This window comes from Pseudoliparis swirei, chromosome 22 (genome assembly GCF_029220125.1).
Source record: "Pseudoliparis swirei isolate HS2019 ecotype Mariana Trench chromosome 22, NWPU_hadal_v1, whole genome shotgun sequence".
Taxonomy (NCBI): domain Eukaryota; kingdom Metazoa; phylum Chordata; class Actinopteri; order Perciformes; family Liparidae; genus Pseudoliparis; species Pseudoliparis swirei.
This window is the reverse complement of record NC_079409.1, coordinates 6,678,558-6,690,894: the sequence shown is the minus strand read 5'-3', so window position 1 is coordinate 6,690,894 and position 12,337 is coordinate 6,678,558. Positions and strand designations below refer to the sequence as shown.

Below are 12,337 nucleotides of genomic sequence, written 5' to 3'. Positions count from 1 at the left end.
AATTCTGAATCTGCAAAGTGCATGTGATATATTTCTCTGTGAGTATAAACAAAGTACAATAATATGGAGATACTCAAGTACAAGTACAAACTACTTAAAGTTGTCCTCAAGTGGGAACGTCCCGTTGCTCCCCTTCACCGGACTTCACCATCGCCAGTGAGGCGCGTGCACGATAAATTTAGCTCAGTGTGCGTAATTCCTCTGGGAAAGAAGTCCTCGTCTCTTTCTCTCTCTCTCTCTCTGTCTCTCTCCCTTCCGCACCAACAAAACACAGCTCTGCTCAGCCATCAGAGCAAATAGTATCAGTGGAACAATAAGCTCAGCATTATTGCCTCGCTTAAGTTATATGTGTCTGCTTCTTTTATAGACGAGAAAATAAGGCTCGCTGCTGTGCGCATGCGCGCCTCGAGTTGACCCGTCTCCATCGGATCTATAATCAAAGCACTTCTTGTTGTGCAACGACACATTGTCAACAGCACATTAGCCGACGCCGGAACATCGATGCAATGGTTCAGAGTTTTTGATTTATTTATTTCTATTGTCTAAACAACAATTAGCCATACATTAGAGGGGGGGGGGGGATATGGGCCATGTAAATGAGAGCGATTGCAATAACAAGCACCCCATTACGCGGATGGAACAGGGCCACAGAAAGCCAGACTCCCTCCCTCCAGCTCGGCGATTAAACATGCCGGTATGCTTTTAGTGCACTAACTATTCTTGGAGGAAAAAAAAAATGGTGAACAAGTAGCAGCGTGTTCAGTGAACGGCAGCCCTCGTTAAGGAGCTGTGCACGTAGACGGCTACACAGCGCCACCCGCTGGTGGTTATAAGCATTGCACGCAGAGAGCCCTGAGAGGCCACTGAGGCTCCTTTTAGTTTAAATAAAGGTGATTTTATTTTTAGACTGATGGCACAGATTTGGCACCAGAACAAATAAACGGCAGATAAAAAGCCCTCGGTTCCGATGAGTGACTCTGTGGGTCAGACGGATCCAACCGTCAAAACAAACAGCGTCCTGACATGTGAAGGGCAGCCTCTCTAAACATGAAAGAGCAATCAGGAGGAAATAAACAAGAGGTGGGAACCCAGCTCAGGGTCAAGTGAGACCCGGGGATTTAACTTCGGCAAAACAGAAGTAAATAAACACTCGGGCCGATCTATTTGGAAAAGCTGTGAAAAGAACCCTTGAAGTCAGCCGGTTAATTAAATTCTGTGTGCAGCTTCCGAACAATTCACACGAGTAGATCCAGGCACACTGCAGGAACCGAAAGAGGAGACACAAAGACGGATGAGATGGAACGCTCCCCAAAGATGTGTGTCAAAGATGCTCCACAGACAACAACACATTGTATTGTTTATAGAGCTTTATAGGGAAATTAAAAGGTTTGATAGATGCTAAAAACAGCAGAAGAAACAATAAGCAAAAACAATAAAAACTAAATAACATTGTAACAGTTTAAAAGCAATTACATTGGGGGGGGAAACTTGACCCCCGGAGCTGGAAACCCGGAGATCAAAACACACTCGTTGTTTCTGATGTCGTCTAGTTTGCAGTTCAGATAAATACAAGGGATGTCATCATGAGGACTTTAAAAAACACTCAATTCACATCAGTGGTGTCAGAGATTTATGAACTCTTCTCTCACAAACACAACTTTGTCTGCTTGCCCTCTTGGTGATCTGGAAATTAAGCTTATTTCACTGATGACCGACTGTTAATTCCTCTGGATGAGTATCAGTCGAAAGTCCTTCAAATGGAAATATGCAAAGAGGATTTTCAGCGAACAACAAAACTCGTAATTAGTCTCAAATTAAACTCCTCGGATGTGAAATTAATGTGGCCACCCAGAGGCTCTGCGATCAAATGATAGAACCACTGCCAACAATTAAAATGAGTGATTATAATAAATAGGGCATATCCATCGCAGCAGTATGAGAGTGGGGGTTGGGCCGAGGTTGGATACGTCGGTGACGCCGCTTCACGTCAAAATGGCCACCGTTCAGTCTCTCTTCATTAGACTCAACGTATCGAATTAGAAGTTGTCCTCCAGACATATAAACTCATCTCTTCCCTTAATATTTTATTTTTGGAGCTAATTCGGTCTGATTTTTTGAAGCAATGTGAATTATATTAAGCAGCATTCCCCTTCTGGACAAAAAGGATTACTGCAGGTGGTTCAAATGAGTTGGTTGACCTTGCAGGGAAGTTTCCCCTTTTCTTACATTATTGCTCAAGGGCGCCCCAGCAGGGGATGATACCCACTTGTGTACAACTTGACTTTACCCGAGTATTCCTGGGATATGCTACTCGCTAGTAGTTTTAATGCCGAAGTATATTTATCTCATCGTACGTCGGCAATTCTTTGACCTTTATATTTCTATGATATTGCTACTTTTACTCTCCAGTAAAGGCTGTGAATACTTATTCCAACACTGCCGACATGCAAACTTGAATGAAGTCACCAGATTGAAGGATGCTGAAATTCACAACGTCATTTCACAGATGAAAATCACGAGACCTGGACACCGCATTGTTATAAAGTAAAACTTTAATTTGGTTTATAGTTTCTGACGTGGTTTCAATTCTGGTTGTTAGTTTCACGGTTCATTACAGGAATGGAATGCTGAAAGCTGAAGAGTAATCAACAAGAAAGTGCACTTGTTCTCACTCTGATTTGTACATACATAGTCAATTTTTCTAAATACATTTTTATTTTCCTTTGTTATATATATACACATATATTCCCATTTATATGTATTTTAAATAAAAATAAACCTTAATTATTGCAAAATTTAAATTTGCAAATAATTGACTGACAAATAAAAAACACATGAAGGTAAATTAGAAGGAAAAAAAAATAAAGGGAAATGCGATCCACTATTTCATCGAGTTGGCCTTCACGAGGATTTTAAACCCCAGCTTCTCTGCCTCGGGACTAAAAGCCCCAAACGCCTCCCCGTGTGTAAGGCCCACCGTGAAGAACATTCCTCTTCCCCGTGAGCTGTCACCTGAGAGCCATGCAGCACGTGGACACGACGGTAAAGCCACTTATTATTGCTCTCTTTAAAACCGGTGTTTTGAGATAAAGGTACGGCTCCGTTAAAGTGCTCGTGTGGTGTAAAATGGCGGAGGACGACGAGGTAAACGAGGGAAGGAACACCGTCTTTGGGTGGCTGGGAAATGACACCATCGGGGGGGGGGGGGGGTCACGAGGTCGATGGCGTGCGTCACACGGCAATTGCCGTCTCTAGAATTGGAGTCTCGATTGTTCATCCGCAGTCTCACCGCCAGCCTTCCACTGATAGGCCGGTCAAAGGACTGAAGGAACGTACCATTGTGTCCAATGTTTCAGGTAGTGCACATCATGTGGTAACCAACGCATGGTACATTCTGGCAACCATTTACCTCCCTTTCTATGCCCATTGAAAGAGTTATGGGTCTCTGTAATGGTTTCTCCTGTTCATACCGGCCCTTTAAAAGATCTCTTCTGAAACAAATTTGAATGTAATTGATGGAAGACGAAATACAGTTTCATAAAAAAATGCTAATAATTTGAGCTTGAAACAGCAATCTAACGTAAACAAACAACTTGAGTCTTTTTAGAAATCAGCTCCCTTTGTGTGTTCCATCTAGCGGAGCTGCAGTGGAGTTAGAACTACACTAAAGGCAAATGTCATCCTAAAAGATTGCAATTTCGGAAGATATAAGACGTCTCTCCGACTGTGCCACTTCATATCCTCTCTGGCTCAACTCAAGAAATGCCTTTTCATATCTTTACGGCCACTATGCACCGGAAGAACCAAAACTGTAACCAAAAAAGCAGTTTCAATGGACATAGGAGCACATTGATATGAGCATGTCAGTATTGTTGTGACAAAGATCAGAAATGTAACACCTAAAAGTCGCCCAGACGCAGGTTTGAAGTCATTTCAAGGTTATTCTCTGGAGAATGAATGGAAACCAAAGAAAACTAAAATGGTAAAAACATGCACAAATCCCCAGTTTGCTGTTGGTCCGCATGCGTAGCTAATGGTAGTGGATGCCTTCACTTAACCCCCCCCCCGGAACAGTCTAATTTGGGGTTTGAATCTTATGAGCCGTACTAATTAGAGTTTATAGTCGTGAACTTTCTGCTGGAGCCTGAACTCCACAGTTCAGAGTGGTGCGGATGGAGTGCAGTGAAAAGTAAACATGAGAGGTTGGACACCTCGGTAAAGCACATGGAGTGATGTAATGCACATGAAGCGCGTGACAATCAAAAGCAAGAGACTAGCAGTTACAGAAATCCCTGTAAAGGCCCCCCCCCCCCCCCCAAAATAAAAAGAATACTTGCACTTGAACGCAGCGTCAGAAATGAAGCACAGAGCTGAAGCGAACGCCGGTGCGGCGACAGTGTTGTTGTTGTAGTTCAGTCCAACACATCCAATAAAAGCAACGTCGATGACGTGAAACATTTCAGCGCCGCCGGAAAAAACAAAAAAACACCCAGTGCGGAAATGAATTAGCATTCATTTGAAAACTACGAGCGATTTCAAAATCAGAAAAAAAAGATCTGCCTTTGTTTTGTGTCGTACATACGATGACATCGGTTCTTCTGTAGGCGGTATGGCTTAAGATCGAGGGTTCCTGCAGCGAACATTTCCCCCCGCGGCGGGACGATGTCTGCCTGAAAATGTGCATTTGGTTTGAAAAAGGAGACGTGTGAAAATATTGTCTTTATTTTCTTTTTAGGGATTTAGACGTTTTCTGGGATGATAATGTGAAGAAACGCGGGGGTTTTGACGTCTCCTGTTTTGAGGTTTGTCTTAATCCAAATTGGAGGTTTTTGGTTTCGTATACATTTGATCCGCATCCTCCTGTCCTCGCTATGGCGACCGCAGCGAGCCGGTCACAGATGCTGAAGGAGGAGGAGAAAAAAGCCAGCCGGAAGAAAAGCCGACGTCAGAGAGGGGAAGGACGGCGTTGCCGGGCTCGAGGCCGCCGTCCAGCTCGGCGGCCGGCCTGCGAGGCGTCATGGACTCCTGGGTCTATTTGATTTTAGCTTCGACTCCCGCGGTTGTTCGCCTCAAAGGGTTGCATGTTTACAAGACTCCAGTTCTAGAGGGTATTCATAAATATCAGATATTACAATCAATTTACATATTTTACACATCTATACTGCATAGAATTCTTTTGTGTGTTTTTCCCGCCGTGAGAGTCCTCCAGTCTTCGGCCGTGGCCACAGTCGTCTGTTCAATGCAACCTTTTGCGTTCGCTGATTGGATGTTTTTATGGTCAAAGGGAGCAGCCGTTAAAACAGTTGATGAACATATTTAATTACCAATAAATTCTATCTTATAAAAGTCGTCGCCCCCCCCTTTATCTTGTTATCTAAAAGCTGTTTTGAGGAAGCAGAATCAGGACATGTCGGGTTTTCATGAGCCGTAACTTAAAGCTCAGACTAATTGTCCTCCTCCCTTCCCTTTGCTCCGGAGAGGAGGAACTCCCATGAGGGGGAGGAAAACGATGGAGATCTATTATTTGATAAACTGTCTGGATGGATCCACGGCTCTCTGAGATCCAAGTGACCACGGCCGAGAGGCTCTGAAGACGGTTGGGATGGACTGTACGGACCGGCGTTCGCTCGGCGCGCGAGAAGCGGAGCAGTGATGTTCGAGGAGAGGCCGGTAACGACGCCGAAGAATGCAAATCGGCATGTGTAAAAGAGCGAGCGATGTCGTCGTGGCATAAAGAAGTCAACTGGTGTGCTCCGAGAGCCCAGAGACAGAGACGACTGGAGACGACTCAACCGCGAGTTCAGTTTTAAAGGGCGTTCTGAAATTGAGGTAAAACACAAAACGGGCTCTGCTGCCCCGTGACACGACGAGATGCGATTTAACTTCAGAGGACTCGAGCACCGACGTACCGCGCTACATCACCGGCTGTGTCGCGGACAGCGAGGCGTTCCCTCCCGAGGCGACGCAGCTCCACGGCAACGGGGCCGAGGGCCCGCGGGCACGACTACGCAGCGCTGGGTCAAACTCAAGCGGACGTCAGTACCCCTGAAATTGAAAATATGTTGGAAAAAAAAAAGAGAGAAAAAAGATCAAAATGCACCATGTGAAAAGGGTTTGACGTCAAATGAGGCCAAATATTTGAATATGCGGCGATTTCAGAACCAAACGAGCACCGTGAACTCAAGTGATGTGTGAAGAAGAAGAAGTAAACTGGATTGCTTAGCTGATTCTATTTTGGACTCGAGGCCCAGCATGTCTCAAAGAAGGTTTGAAGCTTTAAAAGACAGAACAAACAACAACAACAACTAGGCAGTCATTAAAAAAAAGACAAACAGTCTGACAAGTAGAAATGATATTGTCTGACACAGAACAGTCCAGACCTTTGGTAATGCATAGTTCTTTCCTGAATGTCTGAATGACTATCAACCATAAACTCCACCAGCTCTCAGATCGCAGCCGTTAGGATCCCATCTAAAACAATACAGAGCAATGATAATCACAAACTAATGGCTCTTATATGTTCTTATTATATTATCTCTGCACGGACAATCTCCTTTTTGCTTTTTAGTTTCGTGGGTTACAGCAATTGCAGTTTTGGCGTGTTTGGTGTCTGAACCATCAGATCATTTAGAGCAGTGAAGCTGCCCTCTCCTTCTCCCCTCCCCCCCCCCCCCCTCCCACCTCCACATCCAGGCTGCCGTCTCAAGGCAGGAAGGGCTCGTCCTCGTCCTCGTCGGCGCTGGGGCCGGGGTCGCTCAGGCACCGCGTCATCTTCTGCTCTCGGTCCGCCTCGCCAGGCATGTTGGGGCCTCTCGCCCCCGAGTGCGACCTCATGGTCATGGTCAGGCCCTGGTCCTCCTCCTCCTGCTGCTTCTTATTCTTGGCCGCTCTGAACTCATCCATCAGGTTGATGGAGTCCGGAGACTGAGGAGAGGCCAGGTCCACCTGGATGGTCGGCACGTCGTCCGACGTCGGCTTCTTGTAGACTTGCGGGTCTGCAAAGTCAGGAGGTTAGCTCGACCGAGGCTTTGAAAAGGAACTTCACGACGTCACTACGTCACTACGTCAACGTGCACGAACGTACGATGTACAAGGGGGAGGAGAATCAGGGTCAACACGTATTCAGGTCAACAATCACTTGCACAAAAATTCGAGGCTGCAAGACCCTTCCAAATATTCCACGGCACAACGAAAAACAAGGCAAAGAAAGTCACGATGATGATTTGATGATGCAACGCATGCCGGGAACAATTCCACGTTTTAGCGACACGCGTGTGATGGAAAAACTTCAGGCTGGAATTCCAACATACATCATGCTCGACTCGACTCCGTACAAGCCATCGGAGCCTGACCTCGAAGATCTCGTGAGCGATGGGCGACCGATGAGCGTCAACAAGCAACGATATGAGACACGTGCACGTCGGCGCCGGGAGAAAAACCCTCCTCTACACTGGCGACATACCTGGACAGCTTTTGTTTCCCTTCTGCTGCGGAGCAGGTTTGAAATCAGTATCTCTGCCTAAAATGAAACCACACACTGGTTTACATGCCGGCTGCCACATGCATACGTATTTCCACCAGCTGTTCCCCACCAGCGGGGAAATACCCGTTGCCGCAGGTGGGGAACAGCAGCCGTGCTTTCGACAGTGTGTATTGTTTCGTGACAGCCGAGCAAAATATTACGTGTCATCTCCGGTTTGGGATAGTGAAGCGTCAGGGTTCGTACACATGTTGACCAATGCAATTCCAGGACTTTAAACCAAATTTCCATGACCAAACTGAAATCTCGGTGTGTTCATGAAAACTTTTTGAAAATGTAGTATTCAAACAATGAGAATTACAAAGCATACAATATACCGTAAATGAAACAAATGAATAAGAGACAATAGTTTGATTAAAAGAATAAACATTACTATACATGTTTATTCTTAGAAACACTTATATAAATGTTTATTCTTTTAATCAAACTATTATCCTTTATGTGCAACTCCATCTGTTTGGACTTGGCGTACGCCGGTTTATAATTTGAGTGTCTCCCTTTCAAACACATATGAATTATTTTAAACTCGACGTAAATGAACATGTGATTATAACAAATTTCCATGACTTTTCCAAAACTTTTGTGATTTAAGTATTTTCCATGACTTTTCCAGGCCTGGAAATTACCATTTTAAAATTCCATGACTTTCCCAGGTTTTCCATGACCGTACGAACCCTGAACGTCCTCCGATTGTTTTACGCGTTTCCTTTTCGGCGTGAAGGCGGAAGCTATCGAGTGTGTGCCCCTCGGCTGAGACGAATGCGTTTACCTGAGGCCAGTCTGGCTCTGCACATGGTCGGGGAGTCGGGCGGAGCGGCGGGCACCGTCAGGTAGTTGTTCATGTCGGTTATCTGGGAACACACGGGGACACGGTTTGTTGATGGGATGATTTAGGCTGCTGCACGTTTCCGTGTATACAGGAAGCGCACACACGCCCGCTTCAGTCGATTGTTCAGAGCGCAGCAGCCAAACTCAATATCTTATCTTAGAGGAACTCCATTCACGTCGTGCGGTGCTTTCTTTGGTAGTCTCTGTAGAAATGGTCTTCTAGCACATTTAAATTAACCAAAACAAGCGGCTATTATCATTACGTAATTACAGGCTGATGAAACGGAAGTGGGTGGTTTGGAAAATGTGTTCCGGAGACTTTATCCCTCCTGTTACCTTAGGGTCAATTTGACCCCATTCAATGTTTAATGTCGCTGTTCTTTGGGGTCAATTTGACCCCATTCAATGTTTAATGTCGGTGTTCTTTCGGGTCAATTTGACCCCAGGCTGTTTTTCACTGTGTCAAACATATAAGAAATGTCAACTTTTTTTATATATTTAAAGGGCTATTTAGGTAGTCAACAAACAAACATAAAGTACCTCACACTTAAACTTGGGAAACAATATTAATTCTAATAATTTTCTGGAGGTTTTAATTGCTGGGGTCAAATTGACCCCGAGGGTAAAATATGTCAGTAAATATAAAGGTAACAGGAGGGTTAAACATTGAATGGGGTCAAATTGACCCTAAGGTAACAGGAGAGTTAAACATTGAATGGGGTCAAATTGACCCTAAGGTAACAGGAGGGTTAAACATTGAATGGGGTCAAATTGACCCTAAGGTAACAGGAGGGTTAAACATTGAATGGGGTCAAATTGACCCTAAGGTAACAGGAGGGTAAATTAGAAGACAAATCATAGTTTTGGTATTAAATGAAAAAAGCTGTTGTTCATCTGTTGCTCTTTTTTTTCTCCAGATGTGTTGCTTGTTCACTTTGTCATAAACCAGATTGTGTAACAGGCACATTGCTGCGGCCTCACAGAAGGTCTTCTTCAGCGCCGACTCGTCAACAGAACGCGTTTCGTTCCATCGTGACGAGGAGTGAGTAAGATGTGACGACGCAGACCGCCGGCTCGGACTGGCTCCTTGCTTTCAGAGGCGTGGCCTTTGCCCTCGTACCTTCTTCTCCAGATCGATTATCTGCTGCTTCTTGATGATGAAGTCACCGAAGCCGCCCTCGAACGGATCCGCCACCAGAGTGTGTCTGTTGTAGGAGCGCAGCTGAGAGGGGGAAGACACACGACTCGGTGTAAGAGGACAACCGAGCGACGAACACGAGTTGAAGCACGTGATCGAGGGAAGGTCTCGACTCGTTTATCTCAAAGACCTGCGGCAGTTCTGATTATATTGTATGTGCCCTTCACTCAGATCATGACGACAACAAGTGGAAATCAATGACAAGGGCTTTTCCGTTTCCCTAAACCAGGGTTCTTACACATGCTGACCAATGGATTTCCAGGACTTTTCCAGGACTTTAAACCAAATGTCCATGACCAAACTGAAATCTCGGTATAAACATGAACAATTTAGAAAATGTTGCGTATTGAGAGCGTACGCCGGCTAACATTTTGAGCGTCTTTCTTTAAAACACATATTAATTATTTCAAACTCGGCGTAAATGAACATGTGATAACAAATTTCCATGACTTTCCCCAAACTTTTATGATTTAAGTTTTTTCCATGACTTTTCCAGGCCTGGAAACGACCATTTTAAAATTCCATGACTTTTCCAGGTTTTCCATGACCGTACGAACCCTGCTAAACATCAAAGTCAGTATTAGTCGAGGTGCGAGCACAGCTCCGGATTTCATTCTGAATCTGTAACAATCAATACGCTTCACTGTAGTCTAACACCACTCGGTATATCAGTGCAAATCAATATGGACGTCATAAGCTCTGAACTCCCGGTAACGCAGTCGCCGCCTCCTAAGCGGCCGCCCGTCGTGTTGTTGATGCGGCGGCGTTACCCTCAGTCGCGTCCTCTGCAGGTTGCTCCGGAGGATCTTCCTGATCTCCTGCTCTCGGCCCTTCGGCAGCTGCGGCAGAGCTCTCTCTGCGGGCTTGGCAGGCGGAGGCTTCTTGGGCTGGATGTTCCTGAGAAATATGCAGGAGGAGAAGCGTCAGGACGACCACGGGGGTTGGGTTTGCCGCGGGGCGCTTTCGTCAAGACGCGCGACAAACTCTCACGATAATCGTGAAACCTCATTTCCCGGAGAGGGTTTCCTCCTGCCGACGTTGGAGCTCGCACGAGCTCTCTCTCTGCGACTGCGCTCCGCATCAATATTGTAGGCGGCTTGTTAACCGTGAAGGGATGTTAGAACCGGCACGGCTGAATTCATTTCGCTGACACGTTTGACCTCGCCTGTCCTTGGTTTGCTTGCGGTAGAGTGAAGCGAGGCGATTCTGAGCGCTGGGGATCTCTTCACCGTGTATCCGACTGACTGCAGCAATAAGGACAGGATGAGTCATGCTCTCACTCCGCGTATTGAAACGGACCGATGCTTCATTTTGCAATTCATCACTGACTACTTGGTACTGCAGATGTGAAATTAATGAGACCCGTGCAGCTGCTCAAAGTAGGTAAACATTGGCTTTTTTTTTTTTTTTAAGCATTCCTAGTGATGATAAACAAAGACTCCTGGCTCACTCGGGGCATTACAATGTGGCAGAGAAGGTGATGACGAGAGAGCCGTTTATGTAATACTAGCAACAACAACTGTAACACATCAGAGCTGCTTATGTAATACTAGCAACATAACAACGGTAACCCGTCAGTGCTCGTCAAACCCATCAGTCATCAGCACCCTCTCGACCTTGAAACCCACCGTGACACCTCTGGGTGACAGTAATGTTGTGTAAGTCTTTCTAACTCTGAAGAAAGAAATCAAAGCCATGCACTCATTCATGTCTTGTAAAACAACATTGAAATATATTAAACTGATGCTTCCTGTTGTATTTCCAGCTTTGACAGAAACCCTTGTGGTTGAAGAAGTCTGTTTTATCATGTTGGCCTGAATATATTACGATGCAGTTAAGTCAAATATATGAGCTTAGCGTGGTGACATATTTTATATAATCAGGTCATGCGAGGGATTCGTTTTCTTCGTAGAACTGAACTTCCAGACAACGACTCCACCAATCCGCAGCTTCCATTGACTTTATGAAAATGTTGCAAGTTTCTTCTCATTGCTTCGATGTCTGGTCTGCATTTAAAAGGTTTTCTTTCACTCTCATCGCGTTGTTTACGCCAAACAAAGCTATAATAATTCACTGTGCACCATCTGCTCAGCCCCCCAACAGCAGACAGACACAGTTAGCGACAAGCTGCCGAACACAGTCGACCGTCTAGCAGCCAAAGAGACAGAAATGTCCTTCAGGAGTTGTTGAGACTAAACTCAGAGCTAAAAGAGAGGGATTATCGGTGTTACACTCATCACGTGGACACAAACACAACCTCCAAATGAGTTATAATATTGCTCTGTAACGGCTGGATGTGTAATTAAGTAACTATTTGCCTACAGCTTTGCCAAATCAACTTAAAAAAGGTGACTACTTGTCAAAATTGTTTTCACAACTTCTTTCTGCTGCCCCCAGGTGGCCAAAACAATATTTGACATTGACTTGGGACGGTTTGGTGTTCCGAGTGCGGCGAGACAGAACGAGCGCGTCCTCATACTCACTGCATGGAAACTGTCGAGGGCATTGCGGATGGCAGCTTGACTCCTCCCCCGCTCTCCACCAGCTCGATGGCCTGCTTCATCTCCATCTTGTGGTAGAAGGCGATGAGCTGCGGCTCCGTGGAGCGCTCGCCGGCGATCAGGCACTTCTTCACGTACTTCTTGTTGAAGCGGTTCAGTCTGGAAAGAAGAGGAGGAGGAGGAGTTACGGATGAAGAACAGAGACAAGTGGGCGGAGACCGTCGTGGGAGGAAGAACAGGAGGTGTGACACATGGTGGAGGAAAAGAACA

The 12,337-nt window shown here is 45.6% G+C and overlaps 1 protein-coding gene across 2 annotated transcripts in view; it reads right to left on the bottom strand.

The window, feature by feature from the left end:
* Positions 1-2,534: 2,534 nt before the first annotated feature.
* slc9a1a (solute carrier family 9 member A1a) overlaps positions 2,535-12,337 on the bottom strand; it is a 31,248-nt gene continuing 21,445 nt past the window's right edge. Inside the window, exons 8-13 of one of the 2 annotated variants that reach the window (XM_056443555.1) lie at positions 12,050-12,226; positions 10,337-10,463; positions 9,489-9,590; positions 8,310-8,391; positions 7,463-7,519; positions 2,535-6,995 (exon numbers count right to left, since the gene is read on the bottom strand). In XM_056443555.1, the coding sequence (XP_056299530.1) occupies positions 6,703-6,995; positions 7,463-7,519; positions 8,310-8,391; positions 9,489-9,590; positions 10,337-10,463; positions 12,050-12,226 (838 nt within the window). In that variant the 3' untranslated portion in view covers positions 2,535-6,702. The remainder of the gene's footprint in view (positions 6,996-7,462; positions 7,520-8,309; positions 8,392-9,488; positions 9,591-10,336; positions 10,464-12,049; positions 12,227-12,337) is intronic. The other variant, XM_056443556.1, reaches the window with a different exon arrangement.